General features: G+C 45.3%; 1 protein-coding gene across 1 annotated transcript; it reads right to left on the reverse strand.

Moving 5' to 3' along the window:
- Nucleotides 1-127: 127 nt before the first annotated feature.
- On the reverse strand, nucleotides 128-27,286 carry frem1b (Fras1 related extracellular matrix 1b). The gene is made up of 35 exons (XM_036519503.1): nucleotides 27,041-27,286; nucleotides 26,786-26,880; nucleotides 26,154-26,461; nucleotides 25,389-25,585; nucleotides 24,872-25,195; nucleotides 23,938-24,046; nucleotides 23,550-23,681; nucleotides 21,220-21,564; nucleotides 20,829-20,971; nucleotides 20,331-20,527; nucleotides 20,147-20,237; nucleotides 19,478-19,645; nucleotides 18,885-19,093; nucleotides 18,585-18,678; nucleotides 17,440-17,692; nucleotides 17,066-17,254; nucleotides 15,098-15,283; nucleotides 14,775-14,971; nucleotides 14,147-14,372; nucleotides 13,163-13,307; nucleotides 12,505-12,646; nucleotides 11,800-11,995; nucleotides 10,787-11,051; nucleotides 8,347-8,761; nucleotides 5,160-5,361; nucleotides 4,915-5,059; nucleotides 4,181-4,331; nucleotides 3,957-4,029; nucleotides 3,643-3,792; nucleotides 3,209-3,471; nucleotides 3,059-3,106; nucleotides 2,221-2,421; nucleotides 783-901; nucleotides 537-622; nucleotides 128-409 (listed from the first exon to the last, which is right to left on the reverse strand). Exons 1-35 carry the CDS (start codon nucleotides 27,284-27,286, stop codon nucleotides 195-197), a joined length of 6,525 nt encoding a protein of 2,174 aa, XP_036375396.1. The 3' UTR covers nucleotides 128-194.

A 27,286-nucleotide genomic window follows, 5' to 3' on the forward strand; every position in this document is an offset into this window, starting at 1 on the left:
TGTATACTTCACTGTTTACTTTGCTGGAACTGCAGCACTGGCACTTCAGAACCTTCTGACAAGTACAATAAAGAAACAACTGATCATCTAAATGGTGGAACAAAACACATTTAAAGGTGCACTTCTATGGAGCGTTATCCAAGCTCCAGATCTCTTTGCTGTGGTTAAGAAGGCTGTGCATCCTGGTATCTCCTTCAGATATTCTGAGCTGGCGTAGAGCAGATGTATCTGTGTTCTGTTCCTGTGGTGCAGCTCCTTGGCGTCCATCGCCTTTGGCTTTGGACCAACACACAGCTGGATCCCGACCCATCCTGTGCCTGTGTGTCCAAACTGCTGCTTTCCTTGAGTCTGGAGAATGACAGTGGATAGCCGTTGGTCCAAGCCCACTGTCCTGATGTGCCGGTCAGTCCTGTAAGCACACACAAACCAGACGACATCAGACAGAATGAAACACAACAATGACATCTGATGCCGCACAATCACTGTATTATGTAGGGTTGTATCCATCTCTTTATTTAGGGTAACTGGAAATTTACCAATCCAGAAGGGCTGCTTCCCAGCAAATTTCCACAGCCACTTCATATCACTTTTTGAGTGAACGCTGGTCAGGTGACTGTTGAAACTAACAAAAAAAAAAATAAAATAAAACAGAGAAAACATTTACATAGAGACATAAACAAAGTAAATTTTTGTGAAATCAGATACAGGTATTTTTTTTCTCATGCATCATTTGGTTTGAATTATTTATGCTGAATGTGGAAAATGATAGTGTATGTCAGTACAGCAATGAACAGGCGTGTTGAGCACTGCTCCAGCTGCCAGTGCCAGGGCTCAATAGGTAGCAATTCTTCCCATGGGGGGCCCAGCCAGGGGGACAGGCTCCACCAGTGGCCTTCCCAGTCTGAAAAAGAAAGATCTATACAGTAAATGTGCATCACATTGCATATTTGCTAGAGCACTGGTCTCAGAGGATCACAGGTAAGATGGGATACACTGCCTTGAACACAACTCTTCTGAACTGTACAACTAAGAATCTTCCTTAATTAATGGAACTTGACAGAGGAGCCAGAAATACATACAAAGAAAGACATAGTTCCTAGGCCAAGGGAGCAGGGGCAACAGTGTCCACTTCTTAATGCAACAGACCTAATTTAAATGTTCAAAATATACAGATGGAAAGCAAGAGTATGTCAATAGAAAACCTCTCCCATAGTCTTGCACAGGCTCCAGGTTGCCACCAATTCCCAACATGAAACACATTGTAGAATTTAATACCAGTCCTCACAAAAAAAAAAAAAACACAATAAAATAGTCAAGACCTTTCAGAAAAAGAAGTGACATGTTTTACCCACAAAGTAAGGGTGGATTACTCAAAATATCAAAATATTTCTATGCACTATACTGTGAATGTGCAATCAATACAGTCCAGCTGCATTTGTCTAAGTAAAGCTGTACAGAGCAACATCTCCCCAGTTTACCGACACCAAAGCTTAAATACACTTGTTTGGCCGTTTATCCAAAGGGCTTGAGTTGCCAATTCAAACAAGGGGTTTGCAGCATTTCACGGCTTTCACAGTCATTCAGAAGCAGGAAATGAACCTGATACACTGGGTGCCTGCAGTTTTCAGAGGAAGAGGAGGCCCAACCTTCCTTTGCTTGTAGTTAAAATTAACTCAGCTCCAACAACAAATGTTATTAAATTAATACCTCTGAGAAGCTTGTACATAGTTTGAGTGTCAGCTGTACCTAGCTTTAAGGAAATCCTGTTACAATTGTAAGTATTTTGTTCAGTTGACTCTAATACATAATACTGTCCTTACTTCTAAATAAATAAATAAATAAACTCACTGTGGGAAAATAGGTTTGTTATTAACAGGTGCCTGAGAGCATGTTTTTCCTCCTTATCTCCAATATCTTAGGATATTGTACTTTTTCTAGTAATACCATAACCATGCATGTGCACAAAATGCAGCTGAAGTTATATGCTATTATAGAGTACGGGGAAAATAGGGATGTATTGTACAAAAAATGGCTCCTCCTTAAAAAGAATCTGGGAGCTGAAAATATATAAGCACTGTCTCCTGCACAAATATACAATTTATATTAAAGTGCAAATTTCATTTTGTTTGATGCTGACATAAGACCTTTCCCTGGCTTATTAGCTTTGAGACTGTTCCTACTGGGATTGGGAGTGGGAAAGCCTAGACCCAGTATGCTCACCTTTCGCTTGCGTCCTGCCTGGTGGGACACAGATGGGGAAGGGGAGTCACCCTGAGGGGCTTCTCCTCCTCTGTCCTCAAGGTGTGTGTGTCCTGACCATGTCCAGATAGGAGTAATTTCCAATTCAGTGTGGACTTGGGGCACCGGAACCGGGTGTACAGGCCTCTTCTCCTCCAGTCTCAGGGGAATCATGCCATGGAACTGTTGCACAGGAGGAGATAATGTCACCTATCTCACACAACATCCTTACAGACAGATGCACAACACCAATCAAACCTCTGGACACACAAAATAATAAATTAACAAATGGAATTATGCAGTGACCAAAGTGTTAAAACTATGTTATATTTTAGGTTCTTCAAAGTAGCCAAAAATTATTGTTTTGGAAAGAAATCGATACATAGGCATCAGCGTCACTATTTATATTTGTCTAAGAAACTAATTTCAAGCATTTGTGTAAGATAATGTCTTTAAGATAATGAGAAACATGCATTCAATCAGGTGTGTCCAAACTTTTGACTGGTACTATATATCCACAGAATGATTGAAGGGATAGAAAGCACCAGGTAGCATTAAAGCTATAATGCTGGCCATTTACAGACCAGTAACTGGGAAAAGACAGCACAGCGATATATTAATCAATGTACCCGCTGTGATTAAAAGCATACACATTATTTGCTTTGGTTGGGCTATCATCAGGGTCTGAGACAGAGCTTAGTTATATAATCCTATTGATCTCACTTTAGGAGCCACTCCTTTAGTTCAGCACAACAGCATTTGCCAGCAATTTCAGCCTCGAGAAAACCAAGCTGTTCATAGCTCTTCCAAAGCTGCTTACCGTCCAGGTTGTTTCTTCATTCTTCTTCTCAGTGCCTGATGAGTGGACCTGAATATTCAGATCAGGGAAAGACAAAGTCTGCATTATGCTCTATAACCACTGGAAGAATGTCAAATGACATAAATGATTTCGGAGGACCCTCCCTCTCACCCTGGCCGCACCGCTGCCCCGGAGTGTCAGCTGTCTCCTCTGCTGGCCCCAGGCTGCCTGGTCCTGCAGCTCCCCCTCACCGTTGTCTACAAAGAGGTGGCGGTTTGGGACGTCTCCCCGCGGAGGGTGGGGCTGCTTTTCCAGGGGCCCCTCTGTCTGTGGGTCTGGGGTCTGTGAAGGTGTTCTGCGCATACTGGGAAGGGGAAGTTCTGGGGCCAGCTCTTCTCCCTCCTCGAGTCGCAGCTCTTCCGGGTCACAACTGCCTGGTGACACATAATACCACATCACTCAGACCAAAAAGAGGTGTGTCCTCTGGCACCTACTGTACCAAAGCTGGACCTCCAGATAGAGCCATAAAGCTTTATAGATCCCTAAAATGTTATTACTCCTGATGGTTTATTAATGCATGACAACTGAGAGTCATTGCTATGTACCTCCTCTAGGGTCCACAATCTCCACAGTGGCTCGTTGCCTCTGACCCAAAACTGTGTTCTTTTGTGCTTTCAGAACCACCTGAAACTTCTCATGGTTCTCTTCCAGCCCATCATCCTTCAAATAGATGTTCCAGCTTTTCACATTGACCCCTGGAAGTTTGACAGAGAGGGAACAGGGGATGGAGAGAGTGAGACAGAATAGGAATGGAATGATGAGAAAGAAGCAGAGAAGGTTAAAAAGGGAGGAGGAACAGACTAGGAGCTCAACAACAGCAACAACAACAACAACATCAAATAAATTGTATCAGACGCACCAGGATCAAACTGGATCAAAGCGGCTGTGCTGTGAGTGAAATCTTTCCCTACTTTGGCTGTGTCTTCTTCCACCTGAAACATAACAATGGACAAAGCAACCTGATCCAGAGCACAATCACTTTTTTTTTCAATGGCCAAATATGTTTAGTGCTTATGTAATGCACTGTACCCTGACAAGCTGCCTTGGCAGCCTACCTGATATGTTCACACCTGGACACAGTACCTGGATGCCAACATAGGCGGGGTCTATGCTGTTGCCAGTGCGCATCACCTGCACCGGCAGTGTCCCAACATTCTCACACACACGGAAACAAGTCGCTGACAGCTCCACACGAGACCATCTCAGCTCCAGCCTGCAGGGGGCAGTATATTCACTGATAAGTTTTGGTTGAGCGTTAAACCCCCTAAATTAGAGATACATAATCCCAACAATAGGCTGTTATGTTTGGTAAGAGCAAGAGGTTAAAATATCCACAGAATTCAAAAATGAAAATCCTGGAGGTGTCCACTGTAATCTTCTTATGTTTATACAATGTATTCCCTTTCCCTACTATAAATTTTCATTACCCATACAGAAATGAAAAATACCGTAATACACCAAGAAATTTGTTGCTCAGCCCATGAATGTATTGTATTGTAATATAAAAACAAAATATATGAATAAAAATCTGAAATAGATTGCAATACACTAGCATGGCAATATAATAATTGGCATGTTTTAAATACATTGATTGAGCTACAAACATGTTCTCTAAAATGTACTTCTCAGTAGACAAAATTTTTATATGGGTACTCATGATGAGCAATACCAATGTGTTAGACGTAAAGACATATACATAAAAAGAACAGTACTGCACATACATCGGCTTGATCAAGACTTTCTAATTGAAATAGTTAGTTCGTTACTGTATTATTTCTTCATTTACACAGCACAGCGATTGAGAAAAGTGGACGTACACCTCAGGCAGCATAGTGTTTCCCGCAGGGTCAGTGACACGGAATTCAAAGCTGTCTCCTGTCACCTCGATGTCTGGGTCTATAATGTACCGTACCGCACGCTGGTCCAAGTCCTTCTGAGTGAAGCGCCCTTTGATGTACCCACCTGAGGCATGAAATTGGAAAAAGTGTCAGTGCTGACTATTCTAACACAGTCTGTATTATTGTGAATTTTTTTACTTTGCCGTACAGGCAAGTGAGCTTACCTGTGAGGGCGTTCTCCAGGTGCCCGAAGTGTGGTGGTCGCAAGATGTTAAACTCCAGTTCTTGGTTTGGGCTGTCAGGGTCAGAGGCCTGCAGATCTCGGGATGTGATGTAGATGGCCTGCTTGCCCCCCTGCAGATTCTCCACTGCGCTAGGGGTTCTCTTGGTCATGAGGGTCGGGGGCGTCTTGTCAACATGGTCTACCTGTAGATAAGGGCTTCATTGAAAGACATCCTTTCTGTTTCTCAAACGGGTGCACTGATTTAATTCGGCCAATAGAGGGAGCTCTCACAATGTCTCATTTTGCAGTAGTGCCACTTCTGCAGCTTGCTCAAAACAGCTTGAGGTGGACTATGACCATTTCAAATGTGAACATCAAATGCTGATAAACTCACATATCATGCATCTGGTCAGAGATGCGCTTGGCTGATACAAGAATGACTTTCTAATACAAACTATAACATGATATCCAAACTTTATCTGGTAAAATTATTTGGTGGAGATATTACATACCTAGTGAATTAAAAGTATATTTTTGTATTGTAAGTCTCAGTAAGTTTCATCATCCCCTTCAGTGTAAAACCTTTATCCTTCTAAACCAAAACAGTGTTTCACTCTCATCTTGACCACCAGAAGTAAACAAGATGCCAAGGCCACATCACAGACCCAGAACGCCTCTTCAGGTGCTGCTATCTACTGTCTTAGGTGAACTGTACATGATTCAGTTCCGCACACGTGAGGATAATTTTAGGTATTATTTATGATGATTTTGAATGCACGGTGTGGTCTCAGGGGGTAGGGGGGGGAGGTTGAACAAGGAGCGGAAAGGGCTTTGCTCTTTGGCTCTCGTTAGCACAGCGCGGCTCCAGCCAAGTGACTGAGAATGGAGTCCCGCGAGGTCTGAGGAAAGTTTCCTGCAGCAGGCCCACTCACCTGAGCCAGCAGAGCGGCCCTCTCTCCCAGGCCCAGGGCAGGCTGTGCAGGCCAGCACGTTAGCCGCCTCGCTGGCGACTCAACAGAATTTTATAGTGCTCAGCAGGCCACAGGAGAGGAACGGCACGACTCACAGGATGGCACACCAGCTACTCCACCTGGCCAAGAAGCTGTTCTGGTTTCTCATGCAATGCTGTAGGGGTTTAGCTTTAACTCGTTGTGCTCCTTAACTTCGACTTCTACTCCTCTACGTCAGTGCGCTCATTTTGTCGCAGTTAGAAGCTTGCAAGCCTTCTAAATTTTAACTCTTCAAACCAAACCATGAAAAATGTAAGAAGGAAGAGCTACCCTACCAATGGACCCAACAGAAGCAAATGCAAGTGATTTGCCCAATCAAAAAATATTAAACAGAACAGGCTTGCTAATTGTCGATTACAACCCCATGACTTTTTGTGCCAGCAATTCTACAAATATTTACTGACAGAAAATGTAGTTGTGATGTAGTGTGATTAGTAGTGTAGTGTGAGTAATGTAGTGTGAATACTCTATATATCACTTTTAGGAAACTCACTGTTCAGAGTTGCCCATTTTATGATCCCCAACACCGTACATGAGTATTTGTATTTTGCATGGGAATTATAGTATTTTGTTTTTAAACTAATTATTTGGGTCCTGCCAATCACTCTGTAATTTTTTAGAAAACTGAAAATTGAATGTTTGAGCATTTTTTTAACTTTTGACATTAATTATACTACAGTTTGCTCTCCATTTGATTGACTATTTGTTTATTTTATTTACCGTTTTGCTTCTTTACAACATATATTGAAGACTAGAGCCTAGGCAACAGTTATACAAAAACCTTATTTCAGACATCTTTTCTCATTGATGAAAGATAGTATAGATGAATACACTATCAGTATCAGATGGATTGTGCAAGTTACAGAATTATTTAATATGCTGTTACTATTTATTTACTATGTATGCAAGACTGTAAAAATCATACTTGGAATGTCAACTCATTGTAATGGGTGCATCTATACTGATATCCTCTAAAAATAATTATTTCCAAAATGTGTACCTTAGTGCCACATAGAAGTCACCATGTATAGTTAGCCGTGGGCTTAAAATCAAATGATGCTGCATCAAGCTTTTGTATGTCATTATGTAGACAACCGTTTCCTAATTGTGGCCATGAGACTCCCTTAGATATTGTATGCATAGACATTTCATGGTTTTGTTTAACATTTTATGGATTTGAGGTCATGTGTACATTGGTAGGTTTCTCACATGGCAACTAAATAAGTATCTTAAATTGAAGGAAAATTACATAGGTACACATACAAGGATACTGATTTTCTGGAGTAGCCTAGTAGAACAGATTAGAAATAAGCCCTTCAATAATAAGCCTGAACACAGGTATTTAATTCTTGTGTCAACACACTCAGCAAGTATTATTTCAATTGAATCTGCATTGATGGTAAATGGGCAACAGATAGCAGGAACGTGAAAAGGGCAAAGATGTAGGCTGCAACCCATTGATTAAAGACAGTTTCATTGGAATCTATTAGGACTTTTTCAAACAATTGTATTTAATCTCACTTGTGTTTTCTTACTTGTGGGACACTAATGATGTCATTAACTATTGGAAGTCTCTGGGTAGGGCAATGTTAGCTACATGGGGCAGTGGGAGAGGTGCATGCATGTAAGCACTTGAGGTTGAAGTTAGGAAAATCTAGGGGGAAATACAAGAGGACAGGTGTATGTTGAGAAAAGTGAGCTGAGTTGAAGAAGTGAAAAGGTCTAGTTTTGTTGTTTGTATAGTAGTGCAGAGTTCCAGGTTGACATGCATCAATACAAGATCACAAAGTATGCTGAATCTGATGACCATCATTATCTGATTTGAAGTCTCTATTAACAGTGCAAAAACAAGGGAAATAAATGCAATAAATAATAATGGGCCATAAAATGACATTTTACAAAGAACAAGCCACCATCCAGGGCTAGTTATTTGGAAAGAACTGAGGTCAAAGATCAGAGCAATCCCTGTCTCCCTGACTATGACTGACATATCTGGACCTGAAACAACTGGAAACAACAGAACAACAGTGGAAACAGTGGAAGGAATTTCTTGAAATCAGTTGCCTCTGTGTGAAGGTCTCTGATCACTTGAAGATGTCAGTCAAGTATATATACTGTTGACATGTGATTTGTGCCTGGTGAATGGTGGACTGACACGACACAGACAAAATGGCCCACCTGTATGGTGAAGACAACAGGTTCTTCCCGGAGCTGTCCATAAAGGATAAACCCTCTGTTGGTGCCATCAGATGGCAGGAAGCTGAACCTGTCAATCTGGGCTGGGCCACTCTGGTGTTGGTAGGCCAGGTCCAGGTTGTTGATGTCGTCCTGAGTGAATCTGGGTCTGGATAGGGGCTGTCCCCTCAGCAACAGCCTGCCGTACTGGGGAGGCTGAGTGATGGTGTAGGTCAGGTTGTTCGCCGCTGTGTCAGGGTCAGTCAGCTCCAAAATGTCCTGCGAGATGGGCATCACAGTGCCCTCTGTCAGCCGGAGGCCTTTATTGCTGCTCAGTGTCGGTGGGATGCGGTCGCCATGTTCCACGTTGAAAAGCACAGAGCCACTTTTTGACGACAAACCATTGCTCACAACAAAGCTGTATAGGAGAGAAGAATTCAAATAAGAGGTGATTTGTTAAAAACACATTGCAAGGAATTTCAGTAAATTCAGTAACATTGTTTTTGACATGTAAAACATGATTAAAAAAATGATCTACAGAGCATTTGCTTGACTGAACACAATTTCCACTAGGCCACAAAGAAAAATGAAATACTATACTAAGTCTCTGCCTGTTTTATACAGAAATGAAAATGCACTTTAAACAAGCACTTTTGAATAAAAAAAATCATTGAAATGTACTTATAAATATGCAGAATCCATCTCACAATATGACAATATTTATTATTTGACAATTTATTATGACAATCCATTTGACAATATTTCCCTGTGTTTAAGACCCCAGAAAAACTCCAATACACTGTGTTCAGAACATTTTTTTTCCATTATTTCTAAGACTCTAACACAATACAAAGTGAAACATTTCTTAGCAGTCCCCCTTCTACCTGTGCAGGATTTGTCTTACTGTCTGTTCAGAGGGCTGTCTGTGTTCCTGCGCTGGAGCTGAAAGTGGGGCGGGAGACGAGCAGAGAGGAGCCCTGATTCACCCACTGCCAAAGCAATCTGCCATGCGCTGCGCAGCCCCTGCAGCTGAGAACTGCTGTCAGCTCAACCAGCCACGGCAGGCAACAGCAGTCACCAAACAAAACCCCAAAGTGAAGGGTCTCCTCTCCCCCGCCAAACTGGTGAAACATCTGGCACCACCATTGTCCCATATTTGCTGGGTAATTGTGCCCAGGGATCCCAGTCTGGATAGCGTTCTCATGGAAGCCATGTAAGCAAATGCCAGGCGGAGTTATTATTTTCTTAATAATGCCCATTTATCATCCGCTGTCACGGCAGTACGGAGGGGAAAAAAAACAGGAGGATGAAAACACCTTCTGCCACGCGCCTGGCCCGGGCCGCTGCTGTCTGGGCTGAAGTTGACACACAGGTGTTCACTCAGGTGTCTCGCAATCTGATGGCCCGCTCTCACAAACTGTCATCCTTACAAACAATAAATACACCCGCCAGTGCAGACTCACAAGCACTGCATATACACTCGCAGAAACCAGCTAGTAGGCAAATACAACCCATAAAAACAGGCAGAAGTCACATAGCCATATAACTGGAACAGGCACACAGTTACTGATGTGACTGCTTCATATACATTTTTACGTCCTGGTGGTATACAGAGCAGGGGGCAGACAGAGAACAGCTGGACTCCACTACTTTCACCCATTCAGTGCTATGTCAGGGAGGGATAGTGTCACTATGGACACATCGGGCCAAGAGTGAGGCCCATGAACTGCCCCGTGCAGCAGTGACTACACACTCTGGCAGAGAGGAGAGGCAACGTGTGAGCCAGTTAAAGGGCCTCTCACTCCCCTGCGTCTGACTTGGCTGAGGAAAGCCTGCATTGCTCCCAGGCGCCCCCGAGGTGAAACTCAGCCAGGGCTTTGGGTGGCAAACCCTGCACTGGCCGCCTGAGAGACACAGAGAGGACAGGTCAGCCATAAGGCCTTTTTTTTCTTTTTTTTTTTTGCATTTGTTTAGTTGCCAAGTTGGCTGAAAATGCACACAAACATGACAGAAATTCTCCTCTCTCTTGTGATCTCTCCCTTTCTCTTTAATGCTCCCCTCTGTTTGAGCTCAGTGTATTTACTATGTTTCGAAGGCTATCCTAAAAAACATGACAACCCACGCAAGGTTAATATTTAGGGTCACTGGTGAACGAAAACTGCACTGTAACTTGATGTCCTATGATGTCAAAATGAAATTGCTCAATTTCTTCAGGACATCTCCCAACTGGTATCATATACAGTATCATTGTCAGCAACTTATCATTCATTACAAAAACATTTGTAATGAATTATAAGTTTCTTACAATGGCCACTGCTGTGACAGATATCACTGTTGTCATTGCATTTACAAGGATAATATATTTGATGGTAGTGCAATTACATTATAACTCAAAATATAATTAGTTGTACCAGTATTTATTAAGCTAGTGTAGGGATCTGACCTGAAGGAGTCCTGTCTAGCCAGGCGGCTGTTGTCGTGGGTGTAGCACACACGGTTGGCTGCTACATCCAGCTGGGAGAAAGTGTGCAGAGGCATGCCGGGGTTCTGGACCATGTGGAGGTGTCCGTGTGCCGGCGGAATGGACACCGTGTACACGAGCTCCTCTGCCCGACCTCCACTGTCTGTGGCCAGCAGGGTGTCTGTCGTCAAGATGACCCGCTCCCCTTCCATCAGAGTCACCGGCTTGGTGACAAGAACAATGTCGCCTGAACCAATTCCAGCAGCCCAGGAGAAGGGGAATATAGGGAGAGAGGGAGGTGAAGGTAGGAAGAAGAAGGTTTTTATGCTTTCCTGCAGTTTTCTGCAATGCAGTGTCAATGCTTTGCTGAGGCACAGACTGTCAGTGCATACAGATGAGGATGAGAATTTTTTTTTTATCTCTGGCACTCCTCGCTAGACTTAGTACAATACACATAAGAAACAGAGGTCAAGGCAGCTATGGGACAATACCTTCAACAAAGAGGAAAACAGATAATCAAGAGAAACACTGAGATCAGAAGGCTGTAGCTGTTTGTTTTGAATATCCCCCTGACTGCGGCAGACAGGACAGGGCAGGGCAGGGCCGCAGCGAGGGGGTTACAGCTGTTCTCTGCCCGCCTCCTTCATTATTCATGGCCCGGCCTCTTCCTGGGAGCCGCCGCGTTCTCGCCTGCACTCCTCCAGGATCGGGGAGCCCGGAGCCTGGAGGACCCACGGCCGTGCTCACCCAACTGGCAAAAGCCAGCCCCGCTACTGGGGAAAGCCACCTTCTGAATTATACATGCGGCGAGGTGGATAGTTTCTCCAAAAGAAGAAATTAAGTTTTTATTCTTGCCTCAGAAATGTGCAACATTGACGGCTACACAGAGTGAACTGTGTCCGCCCGCTAAGGCCCGGGCCAAGCAGTGCTGCTGGTGGACAGCATAAGAGGACAGAGGACGTCAGCGCTCTGTCATGTGACACGGCTGCCCTTACCCTTCTGGACTGTGCGAAGTGAGATGAAGAAGCTCTGGGAGGGAGACTCGCTGTCCACGTCGCTGAGGAAGAAACGGAAGCTGTCGTGACCTTTGACCCCCGGCAGGGTGGTGTGGAAGTACCACAGGCGGTTCATCTCCACATCCTCCTGTGTAAAGTTCTGATTGGGTCCCAGCACAGTCCAGCCTGCGTCAGTCTGCACAAATACGAACACACACACACACACACATTCATTATATCTTGTTTCCATCTTTGTAGTCTGTATATAGGGTGGGGGTATACCTCTAGCAGGACACATTGGGCCAGTATTAGCTGCAGCCTGGTTGAATTTTTAGTCTGCTCTAAAAATAATTGGCTCATTTGGACGAGTCTATAATGTTTCAGAATTTATTTAGTTGTTAGGCAGTCAGTGCTTTGGAAAGGTTTGACAACTGAAGAGGTGGGGTACAGTCGGGGGGCAGCAGTGTAGCATAGTGATAAGGTGCAAGGCTTATAACCAAAAGGTTACCAGTTCGATTCCCTGTTGGTGCACTGCTGCTGTACCCTTGGGCAAGCTACTTAACCCACAATTGCCTCAGCAAATATCCAGCTGAATAAATAGATAACATGTAACAACTGTAACATATGTAAGTCACTCTGGGTAAGAGCATCTGCTAAATGATGATAATGTAATGTAATGTGTTTCTGTTAGGTATGGCTGCTGACCCGCAGCTGCAATTTCCCAAACTTGGGTATAGCACTGAGGACGTAGTAGAGCTCATTGTTGGGGGTGTCCAGGTCCTCCGCCTCCAACACCACGCTGGAGATGACCCTCTTGTCCATCGCTTCCACCTCCAGACCCGCATTTCTGAGAGAGAGATAGAACAGGACATCAAGGCTGACAAATGTGCTGTCACCTGGCGGCTGGCCTGCACGCTTAAATGACTCCTAAATAAATAAAAACGCAAATGCGCTTCAGCTGTCCGCCTCGGAAAGGAACAGAGGCGAGCAGGACCGGCCTGTCACCGCGATCCATGAGGAGGCAGAAACTAGTGGGACGGCCCCTGCCAGAAACACGCATTATTTCTGCCTTCGTGGAGTTTACAAGAGCGGTCCTTTGCCAACGCAGTGAGTCAAAAAACTCCTGATCTCAGGAAAAAAAAAGCAGAGAAATAACGTACACAGATTTGCTCAAGGATGAAACCAAATTCCCAGTCACTCATTCAGTGGGACACAGATTTCCCTCGCCACATGTGCAGCGCAGGTTGCGTTGACAACCCCCCCCCCCCCCCCCGCCCCAATCCCTTCACCTCCACCGCCCCAACCCCCCGTCTCTCCTTCCGTTCGCCTTTTTGGCTTGGGATTTGTCCCAGGGCGTCCTTACTTTAGCAGCCGCGGTTTTTCATCATTGACTGGTAGGATGCGGACCCGCGCGGTCCCCTGGACTGTGTGCCTGCCATCTGTCAGCTGCATGGTGAAGGCGTCCTTGAGGGTTTCCGTGTCATCGTGCATGTATATGATCTTCATTCCTGCGGAGAGGCAAAAAGAAGGGAAGGCACAGATAGAGCAAAAGAGAAAGAGAGAGAGAGGGAGAGGGAGAAAATGGGGGGGGGGGGTCAGTGGACTGAGAGAGGAACAGGACACAGATGAGTCATGGAGGAGAAGAGGGCATGAGCGGTACAGCAGGAACAAACTGTGCAGTCAAACACCCATGTTGGCATATACTCCGTTCCAAGAGGTCTCTGCTTGTTGACACGCTTCGCCCCAATTTTCCACACTCGTCTCCTTTTTCAATGTAGGGGCAGCAGAGAGGCATATTAAGTCCCAGAATAGTGGCTGACATCATCACAGTGTGTTAATGGCTCATTCACCTATGTTTCCGTGAGCCCACTGCGCTTGTTAGCGAGGAGGCTGTTCAGCGGCTGAACGCTCCGTGCACAGTTGACTGTGAGGTAATTGCGCAGGGAGCGGCTGGAAGGACTTTGCCGAGCAGGCAGAAGCACCACAGGCACTCCGTGACCTCTGTCTCCAACATCTGTTCAGCAGGGCTGGACCCACAGCTCCGATGGCAAATGGGAGCCTACTGCAGGCCGTGGAAGGGCAGCCGGGCTTGCGAAAGGGGTATTAAGCATACTCCCCCAACAAACGCGCATGAAATTAAGCTCAAAATACAGACAAAAAGAACACACTGCATTAATCTAATCATTAATGCAGTGACAGTTTTACAATTTCTTCAATCTTTTAAGAGCAGAGGGTGGAAGACAATGAGAAGAAGTTGCACTGTGAATCATGCCAATGAAGATTTTTTTCATTTAGAGCGTTCATTCTTTTATCAGCTAACATTTGGTTCCTGAGATGAAGGGGTCACCTTGCCGCAGATCCTGCAGGGTGAAGGACTGCACCGGCAGACTCTGCTGGAGGCGCTTGTAGCCCATGTCGATGTAGCGGCCCATCTCCAGCCCATAGACCGCATTGACCAGAGTCCCATGGGTCGGGGGGATGAGGACCGTCAGGGTCAGGGTGTCCGGAGGCGCGTCCAGGTCCACCATGTCCAGGATGTCCGGGCTCAAGTCCTTCATCCTTCCCTCCATCACCTGAGAGGAACAAGGAGAGTTGGTCAGAGAAAGGGGAGTGTGCAAGCATTACATGAGGAAAAAAATAATAAGGAGAATATCAGGAAAATGAGAAAAAGAAAAAGAAAGAGAGAGAAAATGGGCAGCAGTGTAGCATAGTGGTAAGGAGTAGGGGTTGTAACCAAAAGGTTTTTGATTCGATTCCCCCACTATGGTGCTGCCGTCGTACCCATGGGCAAAGTACTTAACCCACAATTGCCTCAGTAAATATCCAGCTGCATAAATGGATAACATGTAAAAATCACAACCTATGTGAGTCACTCTGGACGAGTGCATCTGCTAAATGATCATAATGTACTGTAATAATGGGAAGAAAGAGCAGGAAGACATGGAGGGTAAAGGTGACAGAGAGAGTGAACTCACGGTGAAGTTGCCGAGCAGCAGTGAGGGAACCTCATCGTTAGTGGGGTTGATGATGACGTAGAGGGGAGCAGGCATGGACTTGTGCACCCCGTCGCTGACGCTGACCGCAAACTGGTCGACAGTCGGCTCCACTCCCTGGTGCTGAGACTGGACGTAGTTGATATACCCAGACTTGAGGTGGCTCAGACTGAAAGAGACTGACGCCAGACCACAGCTGTCAGTGGGTGAGGAGGCAGTGGATATGCTGGAGATAGTGCAGACGGAGCATGAAGGAGTTAGCGCCCAGAGAGAGGTGACGGTCTGAATCGTCTAACCCTGCTCACCCACGCTGAGTCCTGCGTTACTCTTCTCAAACCCGGGGGTTGGCAAGGTGTTCTCCAGGAAGCCGTGCTGCGGCGAGGTCTCAATGAAGAAGATCAGGTCATCTGGAATGGTGTCAGGGTCGGAAGCCCCCAGCATGCCCCCGCACAAGCAGGCAGAGGAGCCCTCATCCACCGAAAACATGTCCCCTAGTAGGGACACATACATTAGATATATATCAAGGTGATGACCTGCCCGCTTTCTAGAAATCATTGTAAATACAGCATTTGTTTCATGACTTGACCTATTTCTACGCAAATGAGTTACACGTTCACAACAATGCCATGTACATTACATTACATTATTGGCATTTAGCAGACACTCTTATCCGGAGGGACTTACATAAATTACACTTTTGTACATGTTACCCATTTATACAGCTGGATATTTACAGAGGCAGTTCTGGCTTAAGTACCTTGCCCAAGGTTACAACAGCAAAGCCCCTGCAGGGAATTGACCCAGCAACCTTTAAGTTACAAGTCATAGTCCTTTCCACTGTGCTGCACTCCTGCCCCATTATAACCCATTTATGTTTTTTTAGTGTCATTATTTATAAAAATGGAGGCAATGGTTTCAGCTTTACACTGTCCTTTAGTGTTAGAGAGAGGGGTAATCAAAGAGGGACAGTAAATCTGAAATGAGAGATAGCTCCTTTCCACTGAGGGATGGACCTACAAGCCATCTTGCGAACGCCTATTTTCCTCAAGCCGCGTACCTATCCTCTCTTTCTATCCCTCTCTCTCATTCTCTTTCCACCCCCCTCCCCCCTCCCTCTTGCTCTTTCTCGGCTCTTGGCCAGCCCACTGCCACCTGGGTGCTGATAAAGCCATCATGCCCATGCTTACTGGCATCTGCTCCCATTTACCGCACAGATAAATAATGAATGGAGAATGGGCACTGGTGGGGTTGTGGCTGGATCAAGCTCTGCAACAAGGGGACAAATTAATGACCAGCAGTCTGGGATGGAGGCGATAAAACCATCAGCCAGTGCAGGGAAAGAGGGAAAGCTGGATTCCCCTTGTTTTTTGGTGTTAATGCTCTTAGGCCAGTCTTTCTTTATTCAATGCAAATTAATTAAACAATTACATTTTTTTCCTGCAAACTATACTAGATTTGGGGGTTACCTTTTTTTGCCCATGTACTGAATTAGCCCGTCATGATTTTGATCATCACTGAGAAAATCTTGGCAGTTTCTGCCAGCAGAGAAGCAGACTCTCCCCTGAATCGGGGGTCTCCTCCTTTGTCTTCTCTGCCAAGGCCTTCATTGTCCGCTGCTCTCATGGGGGAATCTACGCTCACTCTCCACACGCCGCTGTCAGCCCTCCCTCTGTCCGTAATCCCAACCAGCTGTGTGCCTCCTCTGCACGGAGCAACCACGGCAACCAGCGGGGATTTCCCAAACGACACCCCCCTGTGCACAACCCTTCTCTCCCTTTGTCTCCGAGTGGTCACTGTTCCCCATTGATAAGAGCAAACTTTCCTCCTATCATCAGATTTTACAGAAAAATTCCCACTCTTGGCTCAGGCTCTTGCAAGACTTGCCATGCCCCTGCTCCAGCATAGTGAATGCAGAAGCACCATGTTCGCCCCTATTAACACTCCCAGTGCAGCGCGTGCAAGTGACTGATTAACTGATTGCCTACATTGGCCTGCTACATTACCTGTCATCTCGGATCCCGGAGATGAGGGAATGGGTTCTAATGCATTTCTTGGGTAGTTTAACTGTTCATTTGTATTGGTGAGGCTGTGATTGATGCAAAGATATTATTATTATGAGCACAACATCGCAGAGTTGCGCTGGTAGAAAATCTAGCTCTTTCAATCCTCCTTATCTCCTCTCTCACCACATAAAAACATACAGGATGGTCAAATGAGACATGGTCTCTTTGCATGCAGATGCTCTAAAAACCTCTTTCACTGCTGAGCCTTACCTATGCTTATGGCAGGGGGCTGATTGTTGACAGGAAGTATGGTGATGTTGAGGTCATAGACAGGAAGTGAGCCATGCAGCGGGACAGGTGGTGCGTCTCCTTGGCAGCAGCTGTCCAGTGTCCCTGCCTCTCCATCTGACACTATCAGAGTGACAGTATCCATAACAGGGCTGGGTCCGATCTCACCACCTAGTGGTAATGAATGGAAGTGCAAACGAGAGCAAACCAGTGAAATGATAAAAGTGAATGGCTATCCTTTGCAACTGATTCAGTGAGTCCTTAAAAAAACATAACCTTATCCAAGGTGATTGGGCTATCTGTTGCATCCAGGATGTAAACCTATCCTAAGGGGAACACAAAGTTCATGCCTTCACCTGTGTGCAGGTAGAAGATGAGTCCTTGAAGGACGTCCTGCTGAGAGAACTTGTCCACAGCCACCTGCCCCCTCTGCAGTTCCCCGAAGGTGGGTGTGCGTGCCAGCATGTAGGTGAGCCGGGCGTCATCGCTGTCCGCATCCGTGGCGAACAGGTACTCTGCTGTCACCTGCGCGCGCCCCCCCTCCTCGCATGTCAGTCCCTTCCGCAGCCCAGCCCCCAGCAAAGGGGGCTCGTCGTTTACAGGCTGGATCTATGGAGGAGCAGAGAGGGGGAACATCCAAACTGACCCAAAGCAGAAGAACCATCAGGGCTCCTTCGCTGTCACTATATCACAGCAGCAGCTCCGTGTCAGTCAGCTACTCTAGTCGCAGTCAAACACTGAGTTCTGAGTACCATTTTCCTAGTATGGAAATTTCTCATCCATACACTGTGTAGACTGCTATTGTGTTGAATCTGCAGTGAGAGTGAAAGAGTGCTGAAAATAGGTGTTTTTACAACACTATGATCTGTTAATTTAGCGCAAAGCTGAACGTTGGTGTCGTTATACAGCATCAGAGATATAGTGTGAAATCACCATAATGCAGCTGCATTCTCAGCCTGATGAAAGCCAGCTGCTTTAAAAGGCATCAAAGTAGGAAACAGCACTACAGCTAAGCTGCATAAGCAACCCGGAAATTGTGTTATTCACCGGTGCCTGTTTGTTTTACATGTTAATGTCATATTCTATGACTTACATGGTGCTATAATAGATCTGTCATGTTCACTGAGGTATTTCTCAAATCCCGCCATGTACTTTTGCTGTTAATCGAAAGCAGATGTACATGCTGATCTGTGCGTTTCACATCAAGCCAAATAAGAGACCATGCTTATGCTACAGTTCTGCAATGTTTTTGAACATGACTTGAGGGCTTCATTATTGCCTCCCTATAGGGAATGAGTATTAACATAATATGAGCATGATGTGTTATGATATGCAGGTGCTATGAACTAACTGCATGAGGTCATACACTGGAGTTTAAGATCATGCTTAACATGGAAACAAAGCAAGTGTTGACATTTAACTCTCTACATTCAGTACTGACTGGATGTAGCTGTAGCTGAAAGCTGGATGTAGCTATAGATCTTGGTCACAGGGCAGTTACCTGTACAGACAGACCCCCATGTGCAGAATTGAGGCCATCTGTGGCTGTGAGCCCAATGGTGTCCTCCACTGTTTCAGAGTCATCATGGATGTACCTGCCATGAAACATGAGAAGGACAGTCAGTGTATTCCATATTTAACACTTTTATATGACATTAACCAATCTGATATGACCCTACATGGCTTCAGGTGTACACAGACAGACAGCACAGAGAAATCAACATGCATGGATGAGGCCAAGCAATCACCAACACAACACTCCGCACTTTCCACAGCTGAGTCTGGCCACGGCCCCTCCCACCTGAGTCGGAGCGCTCTTAGGTCCTGCAGGGTGAACGTGTCGCCCTCCAGCAGCACCAGGCCCTGCAGCTCCAGCCTGCCGTGCCGGGGTGCAGCGTGCAGCCGCACCCTGAGCTGAGCCTCCCGGGTGTCGGTATCCCGCACCAGCAGGTGCTCCTCCGTCAGAAAGGCCCCTCCTCCTTCCTCCACCCGCAGCGCGTTGGTGAATATCTGTGGGACAAATATGAATGGCATGGGCTCTATATGACAGAACAGGGATCATTTCTGGGTTATGAACGTTCATCTGCCCTGCTCCTTATCAATTACTCTCAAAAAGCAAATTCATAACAGAAGTAAGGAGCAAACTCATGGCAACTTTTGATAATACACTTAGTTTATATCAAATGCTGATCATGCCCTTCCACCAAGTTCCACACCTTACAGGTATTATTTTCACTGGTGCCTTAGAGCTTCCTCTCACAGCTTCTGCTGGAGGTGCAAGTGCCTGAACTGTTAATCCTGTATCCAGAAGGGTGTCATCAGCACTGAATGCCATTAAAGTCTATTTGCAGATCTATTTCCTGGTGAAGACTACTGAGCTTATCCGATACACACCTCAGGTGACTGGTTGTCCACTGGAGTGACTGTGATATTAAAGATGAGTCCGCTGAGAGTGCCGCCCTGTTGATCACTCACAGAGAAGACAAACTGGACAAAGACGGGATCTGGGCCAATGTCCTCCAGAGGGGGCATATAACCCACTTTGAGGTGGTTCACTGCATGCTTAGGGAGAGAGGGTTAGAAAGGAGGGGTGAATAACGCGACAGAATAGTGAGGGTTAAAAACACAAAGGGAGGTGATTTACTGGGGTTACTTTGGTTGACACACCTTCAAAAATGCAATCATTTAATAATTTGATCATTTCTGACCTCCAGAATAGTTGATACACTTTCTCTTATGTTACAAATGGCTCATGGTAAACTTAATTGTGTCTTCCCCTTATAAACACAAGATAGAGTATAGACAAGCTCTTCAAAACATAAAGCAGTGTGCTAAAGTGCACTGATGATAATGAACTGATGAGGCTTGACGGCATTGGCACCCATTTACGGCCTGAGAGCAATGACAGATACTGTGAGTGGCAGCACATCAAACTGTAGCTCTTAGATGAAATGTTCCCGTGCAGTAACTTTAATGACATCTGCCACTTCACAGGGACAATGGCAAGAGACACAAGATATTTTCATAGTTCCTTCGGAGTTCTTATTATACAGTCTTTGATACCTGTGTAAAGGACTTCAGCACTGGGACAGTGGGGTCCTTTGCCATGGAGGACGTACTGTCAGTGTAGAATAGCCTGCCAGCATCTTGTAAACTGAAAGAGGACAAAATTGAGTGGCTGGTAGAGTCTCCCCGCCAAGACCTGAATATACAACACTACATAGGGCTCTCAACAGGACAGGTTTACCCTATGGCGGTGGGGCTGAAGCATGGCTGGGTTATGAAGTACATGAGATCCGTATCAGGAGACTCTGTGTCTCTGAAGTGCAGCTGGCCCTGGGTGAGGTGGACGATCTCTGTCTCCTTGACGGTGATGGAGCGAACGCTGCCCGAGACCTCCACTGGCAGCTGGTCCTTCACTGGAGACACATGGATGACCACAGTCTGGAGATGTGTGAGGACGGAGAGCAAACAAACATTCTGAGACATAACCTCAGGCAGAGCATGTATGTTGCGTTTTGAAACGTATGTGTACATGACAAGTAATGCGTATCTGAAAAAGGACCAAAGGCTACATCTGACCCTCCCTTGTAGAGATTTGTTTGATGCTGATGCCTTCCATATTTCAGCTACTGTAGAGATACGGTAGAAATGTCAGAGGGGGTCAGATGTGAAGCTTTGATCTAATCAAAGGGTCAGAATGTGATCTCTAGTATGGCATGGCTGAGAGGAGAGGGGGACTTACATGTCTGTGGGACAGGTTTGGGGGCTGGTGACTGTCAGAGAGGGTGAAGTCAAATGAGTCCTCAAACACCTCCTCCCCAAGATGTCGGTAGTAGATAAGGCCCTGGAATAGATCCCTCTGCAGGAAACTCTTCACTGGCACACCTGTGTGACATCACCACTGACAGTCAAGTTACTTATGATTTAGATTCTGTGATATTCTTCCCATGCTCTGTTTTAGAACTAGTACACATTACTTCAAACTGTGCAACTCTGGAACTCCGTTTACATTACAGTGGGCCAAGGAATTGCCATATGAACTTATGGGTGGCAGTGTAGCATAGTGGTAAGGAACAGGACTCGACTTCCCTTGGTCAAAGTTAGTCTTAGTGATAGCACGGGGTCACGCTAACCGGTTTGCTGAGAAGATGACCTCTTGATGATCTCTCCCGCCCGAGGGAGCGTCACAAGCTGGTACACGATGTAGTCATCACTGGAGTCGAGGTCCGACGCGAGCAGCATGTACTCCTCCACCAGCACGGAGCCCCCTTCCTCCACCTCAAAGGCCACATTGTTGATCAGGAAGGGAGGGGTGTCGTCTTTGGGGAGGATGTTGATGGGGAACTTATGTCGGATGCTGTGTCGGCCATCGGTGATCCTGAACACGATGTAGTCCCTGGTGGTGTCGCTGTCCGAGTGATGGTACACCACCACGCCCTCCCGCAGGTCTCGCACCTTGAACATGAAGCCTTTCCCACCTGAGAAGGGACGGAAGAGCAAGAGTAAGAATTATGATTGATCCCTCCGTATTTCACACCTGGCATTGCCTTGCCTTTGTGATATATTCTACGCTATACTTAAACACTTTTCACCCAGATTTGTACACTAGTGAATGACTATGGATGGTACACGCATTTAAAACAGCCACATATATCTACACATGCCATGCTCATCCAGATCCCATTCTGATGCTCCGTCTCTCTAATACCAGATATTGCTATCTTATATTTTGTGAATAATATCAATATTTTATTTCATGCATTAATTGCTTTATTCAAATGCTATTTAGCAGGACACAAAATTTGAAAATAACACGTTTCACTTTAGCCTAAAGGCACTCGCGCTGGCTCCTATTTGTCCCGTCCCCCATTGCTGAAAACAGAAAGAAAAAATGGCGCCCTTCCCAAGCTGGTGTGTGGCTGCCCAAAGTGAGCATGGGACGCTCCCGCTTGCCAGGGAGACAGAAGGGCAAGGTCACCAGACAGATTGAGTGATGAATGGTCACATACTAAACCTAATTAGCAACTTTACCAAGGGAAACGGCTACAAGTCCGACGGAGGAAAAAAACTGGGTAATTGGGCCCAAAGGTGGCTGTGGGCACCAGGCCCAAAAAATAGAAACCCACTTAATGCAGGTATGCAACTCAGAGGACATTGTGTGGAGGAAGAGGCAGATTTCCATTTGGCTGAAGGCACTGGACCAACCCGTCAGTGACTGTCCCCAGCGTCAGAGTCCCAGAGTCGCAGGTCCAGTATGAGCAATTCCCATTCCGAGCCAAAGTCCTCTAGAGAGACCATGTGTTTATGGGCCCGTCCTCATACTGAACTGAACAAATTCAGGCAAATGAGCAAACAGGTGCCTTTAAAAGCTAGGAGAAGCCAAACTCTTGGAACTCATTTTCCCCAAAAAAGGTCACAAATCAATACGGATTTTCGAACGCGTAAACAACAATTAAAGAAAACATAGGCGACGAGTGGGGTCTGTTGTTTGAGCAGGCGCTGCTGTCGATCAGATGGTCTTGGAAAAGGGAATGTCACTGGAGAGCAGTACTGACCTATGAGACTAGAGGACCTCCAAACTGGGAATTACAATAACATGATATTACAGCTTCTCAATATGGAACCGCCGGCAGCGTAGCCACTGAGTTTTCAAAGTAACATTTAAATTTGGCAGCACATTTAATCACATTCACGTGGTAAAGATCTCCCTACCACGATGTATTTCAGTTTTCGAAACAAGCAGGGAGGGATTGCAGTCTTCAGTTTATGTGTCTACAGAAGATAAAAGAGTCATTTGGGTGGCACTATTAAGATGCTAAAAACAATTTCCTCCCATCTCTAAGAGCAATGTTAGCATATGTGACACCTCTCTGTCCATGTAATGCTCACTGTAAAATAAAAGGGCCTGTTTTGTACATCTGGCCTCTGTGCAGAGCAGCATGAAATGGCATAAGTCGTCACAATCTGCTTCGTTCAGGGCCTGTGCAAACAAAAGCCCGTGTCGCCGTGCGCTGGAGTGGAAGGACAGACGCCGCCACTCTAAAGACATCTTTGTGAAAGAGGGCCCTTGGCAGAGTGTCGACAGCACATTTTACACCTGATTAGCAAACACATGCAGGCCACCTCACATATGCTTCCCAAACCACGCGCTCGTCCCTGACGGATGGTAAACATGTGGAGAAGAGAGCGGAGAGGCTTAACCCGTCTCCTGGTCTTGATTGTGCTGGTTTCAAGGTCACGGATCAGAAACCTTCTCCCCAATGGTAACATGGCACTTTCTCAATTGAATTAACTATGCACTCTGCTCAATTTCAAGTCAGCCTTGGCTTATAGTGTCTTGTGGCCATTGCTGCTCATGTGGCGCAACACACGGCACAAACACACGGCAAGTTACCACACAGAAATCTAACGTAACCTAACGCGCAGTAGGACTGACGGACCGCGTTGAGTATGGCCCTCTCACCTCGAACGCTAAGCCGCCCGTGCTGAGGGCCATCCACAGCCACCAGGTAGACCGCCTCGATGTTGTCATTATCCACGATCTGTAAATTCTCCCAGGTGATTGGTCGGGATTGACCCTCTAACAGATCCAGCCCTGGAAAAGAATACAGCTTCACCAACACAGTCTGAACAGTCAATTACATTGTTACTGTCCTTCATAAAAAATGCAGCCAAACATAAGCAACTAACACCTCTCCCCACAGCAACTTCAGTGGCTTTTTTTGCCTTTTCAAACAGAGTGCCTGCGTTGATATTAAATGTCATTTCAAAGGTACGATTAGGTAATACTATTTAATACATTAAAAATACTATGTTGCTATGCACATGGAATATATGCTTGTTGTATTTACCCATGTTCCAGGAGACGCGAGGGGCATTTGTTTCTGCAGTCCGGATTGAAAAGTGAACCATTATGGGTGGACTAGTTGCAAAGGAGCTGTCAATGGCCTGAAACTCCACCTATAACACAAGCAGAGAAAAACTGACCAGACAAGACGTATTTGAGCACGTTGTACTGTGTACCATTTTTACATTATTGTCATTTAGCAGGTGTCCTTATCCAGAGCAGCTTACACAGTGCATCTAATAAAGTGGCATGAAAGGTTGTATGAAAGGGGCACCACTGACCTCAAGAGAACAAGTACCATGCATACTTCTGAGTATACATATGTGTGCCTATATTGGCATGATTTTGTCATACTTATTTTAATCAAAGAAATAGCATGTGGTTAGCATAGCAGGTTCTTATTACACACTTTCAAGCTTTTTTTTAAAACATGGCCTCTGTTCCTTGAAAATAGTTGTTTTACTTCAAAACTAGTGGGTATTTTAGTGGCTAATTATCAAACCCAGAGAGGATTTTGTTATTGTATATGGTGTTGTGCTATGTACTGGAATTTCTGACTGATTAGATTGATCAGAAGCTTGATTGCACATGCATGATTCAGATGGGGTTCAATTTTGATTGTATAATGCTTGTAGATTGTATATTGAATGTACATTAGCAGTCTTTTGATTGTAATGATAGCAGGCTGAAAGGTCATGAACAGAGCAGTGACCCCATTGGTAAAGCTCTATTAAGGCCTTTATTCAGACTCAATGGCAATATAGCTGACTTGTCAAGCAAACTCAGATTAGACCAAGGAACATCTCTCCCTTGTTGTTTATCAATAAAATTGGAAAGGATTTTTGTACAGAGATTTTGTTGGCAATATTTACCATGATCTATAGGTTTTCATCTCTCCATACAGAATAACCACAGAAAAATATTGCCCTGTTCAGTACCTCATAGGTCCTCCTACCAGCATAGCTGCTGTTGGGGGGCTGGTAAGCGATCTTCATCTCATTGAGATCCTGCCAGGTAAAGGAGGTGGTGGGCTTGGTGTGATCATCCAGGTGGGTGATGTAGCCCTCGGATGGGGGCTTGGTCAAACTGAAGACAAGCTGTGCCTGGGGGGTCTCGTCGTCCTTCGCGTCCAGTGCAGCCGTGGTCAAGGGAGTGAGGATGAACTGGTCCACCTCCAGGATGAACATGGACATGAAGGCAGCGTGGGGGGGCTGGTTCTGCATCGCACCGTGAATCAACACTGGGATCCAAACGCTTTCCATCTGACACACAGAGACAAGGGCAAGGGAAGAAGAAAAACGACCAATTCATTACCAATGCTTATGCGGTGTCGAGTTGAATTGCATGTGGTTTTCCTCTCTTGTAGCAGTGGTCATTTTATTGGTGTGAGTTGGTGCTGTGGTGTTCTGTGATCTCTGTTATTTTTATGAGGATAGTAAGAGGCTGCCATCTTGCCTCCAGAAGTGCTCGGGAGCTGTGGTCTCGTAACTCCACCCTGATTGGAACATAGTCAATTTCAGGTGAAGGAGGGCTTAAATGCTGATACTTCAGAGCCGAGGTGAGGAATTCTTCACAGTTTGCTTTCAGGAAACGCACTTCCTTAGTGCCATGGGCGCAGGCCTTGTTCCCAGGACAAGGGACTGTTTGCCTTCCTATGAAAGAGGATTGTTGTGAGCATTTCAGCGTTAAGGATGACAATAAATGTTTAATGGATGCCCTTCCCAAGGAACATGGAAAATGATGTAATTTCATACAATGCAAAGCAGAGACAGTTTATTGAGTGAAATATAATTTTTTAGAATAATAATAAAGCCATCAAAACTATGACATAACACAAATGGAATTATGCAGTGACCAAAAAGACGTTACAAACAAATCAAAACTATCTTATATTTTAGATTCTTCAAAATAGATAAAAAAAATATTTTTTTTAATTAAAGACTGTTTTTGGAAAGAAATGTATGCCTAGGCATCAACATCACTATTTATATTTGTCTAAGAAATAAATTTCAAGCATTTAAGCATAAGTATTTAGGTCAAAATGTCTTTGAATACATGGCTGCCATTATCTTAATTAAGTGTGTCCAACATTTTGACTGGTATTGTATATAAAAACCTCATTTTGAACCAGCAAAACCAAATGGTTCCCTGAAACTGGATTCATCTGGTAGCAGTAAGACAAGCAACAATGGTGATGAAGGGCCTGGTAACAAAGCTTGCCTTTTCTTGGACCCGAGGCTGGTACAGATGGCTGTTCCACTTCTTTTGTTGGAGGCGTCTTAGAAGGGTCCTCTGTGACCAGCTGCCCCGCTGCCGGTACCTTGGTCTCAGAGGTGAGAAGCCGAACAGTGCAGATCACTTCAGGTCGGCTCTGGAACGTTAGAACTCTGCTGTCAATGGCATTGGACAGGCCGTAGAATTCGGGCACCACCAGCGGCACACTCCCAAACTGGACAAGACTGTTTTGGGGTTCCACCACCCTCACTCTTAGAAGAAGGTTCTCTATGAAGGTCTCAGAATCTGTAAACCTTTGAAAATAAAGTAATACTTACATTGGAACCACACACAAGGAGCCAGGTTCTCCACAGAACCAGTCACATCTTTCACCATTCATGTTAAAACATCCACTATTACCTGACATTTGTGAAAGAGAAAAGAAACAAAAACCATAAAAAATAATATTGAGCTAAATTATAATTTATGAATTGAATTCATTGAAGGAATTCTCTCAGTTACTGATGGATATACTAACGACAATGAATCAGAAACAGTATACAATAGAAAATTTTGAACAATTTCAGATCTGTTTTAAATTTTGTCGCTTTTTTTAGAAGGCCTCTGAAATAACCCACCTGTAGACTCTCAGCATGACTGTGTCCTCCTCCAGCATAGGACTGCCATTATGGATGTACTTCACCTCATCAGGTAAGAAATGGCAATTGAACATCTGAGAATTATATCAACACACCTCTGTCATCACGGATCACAAACGCACGTATGCACCATTTCAGTACTTAATCGTTAGTATAGCAAATATGTGCAAATAAGTATTTGACTAAGATCTATTGTGTGCTTGCAAACTCATCATATTTGTTCTTGTTTCTCACCTGAGGTGTGAGTTTCCCCACTCTTTGAGTTACCGGCTCAGTCAACACTACCTCCACCTTACAAGTATCCTGCTCATCCGGGATGCTGAACTGCAGCTCCTTGTCTGTCACATACACTGACTGTCCCCTGCTCACCTGGACCCCAGTGTTGAGTTTCACCAGACTCTGAGCCCAGGAGGCAGATGAAGCAGTCAGCAGGGCAGTCAACATGGGCAACACCCATGAAAAGACCGATAGCTCCCCCAT

Source organism: Megalops cyprinoides, chromosome 2, assembly GCF_013368585.1.
Source record: "Megalops cyprinoides isolate fMegCyp1 chromosome 2, fMegCyp1.pri, whole genome shotgun sequence".
NCBI classification, from domain to species: Eukaryota; Metazoa; Chordata; class Actinopteri; order Elopiformes; family Megalopidae; genus Megalops; species Megalops cyprinoides.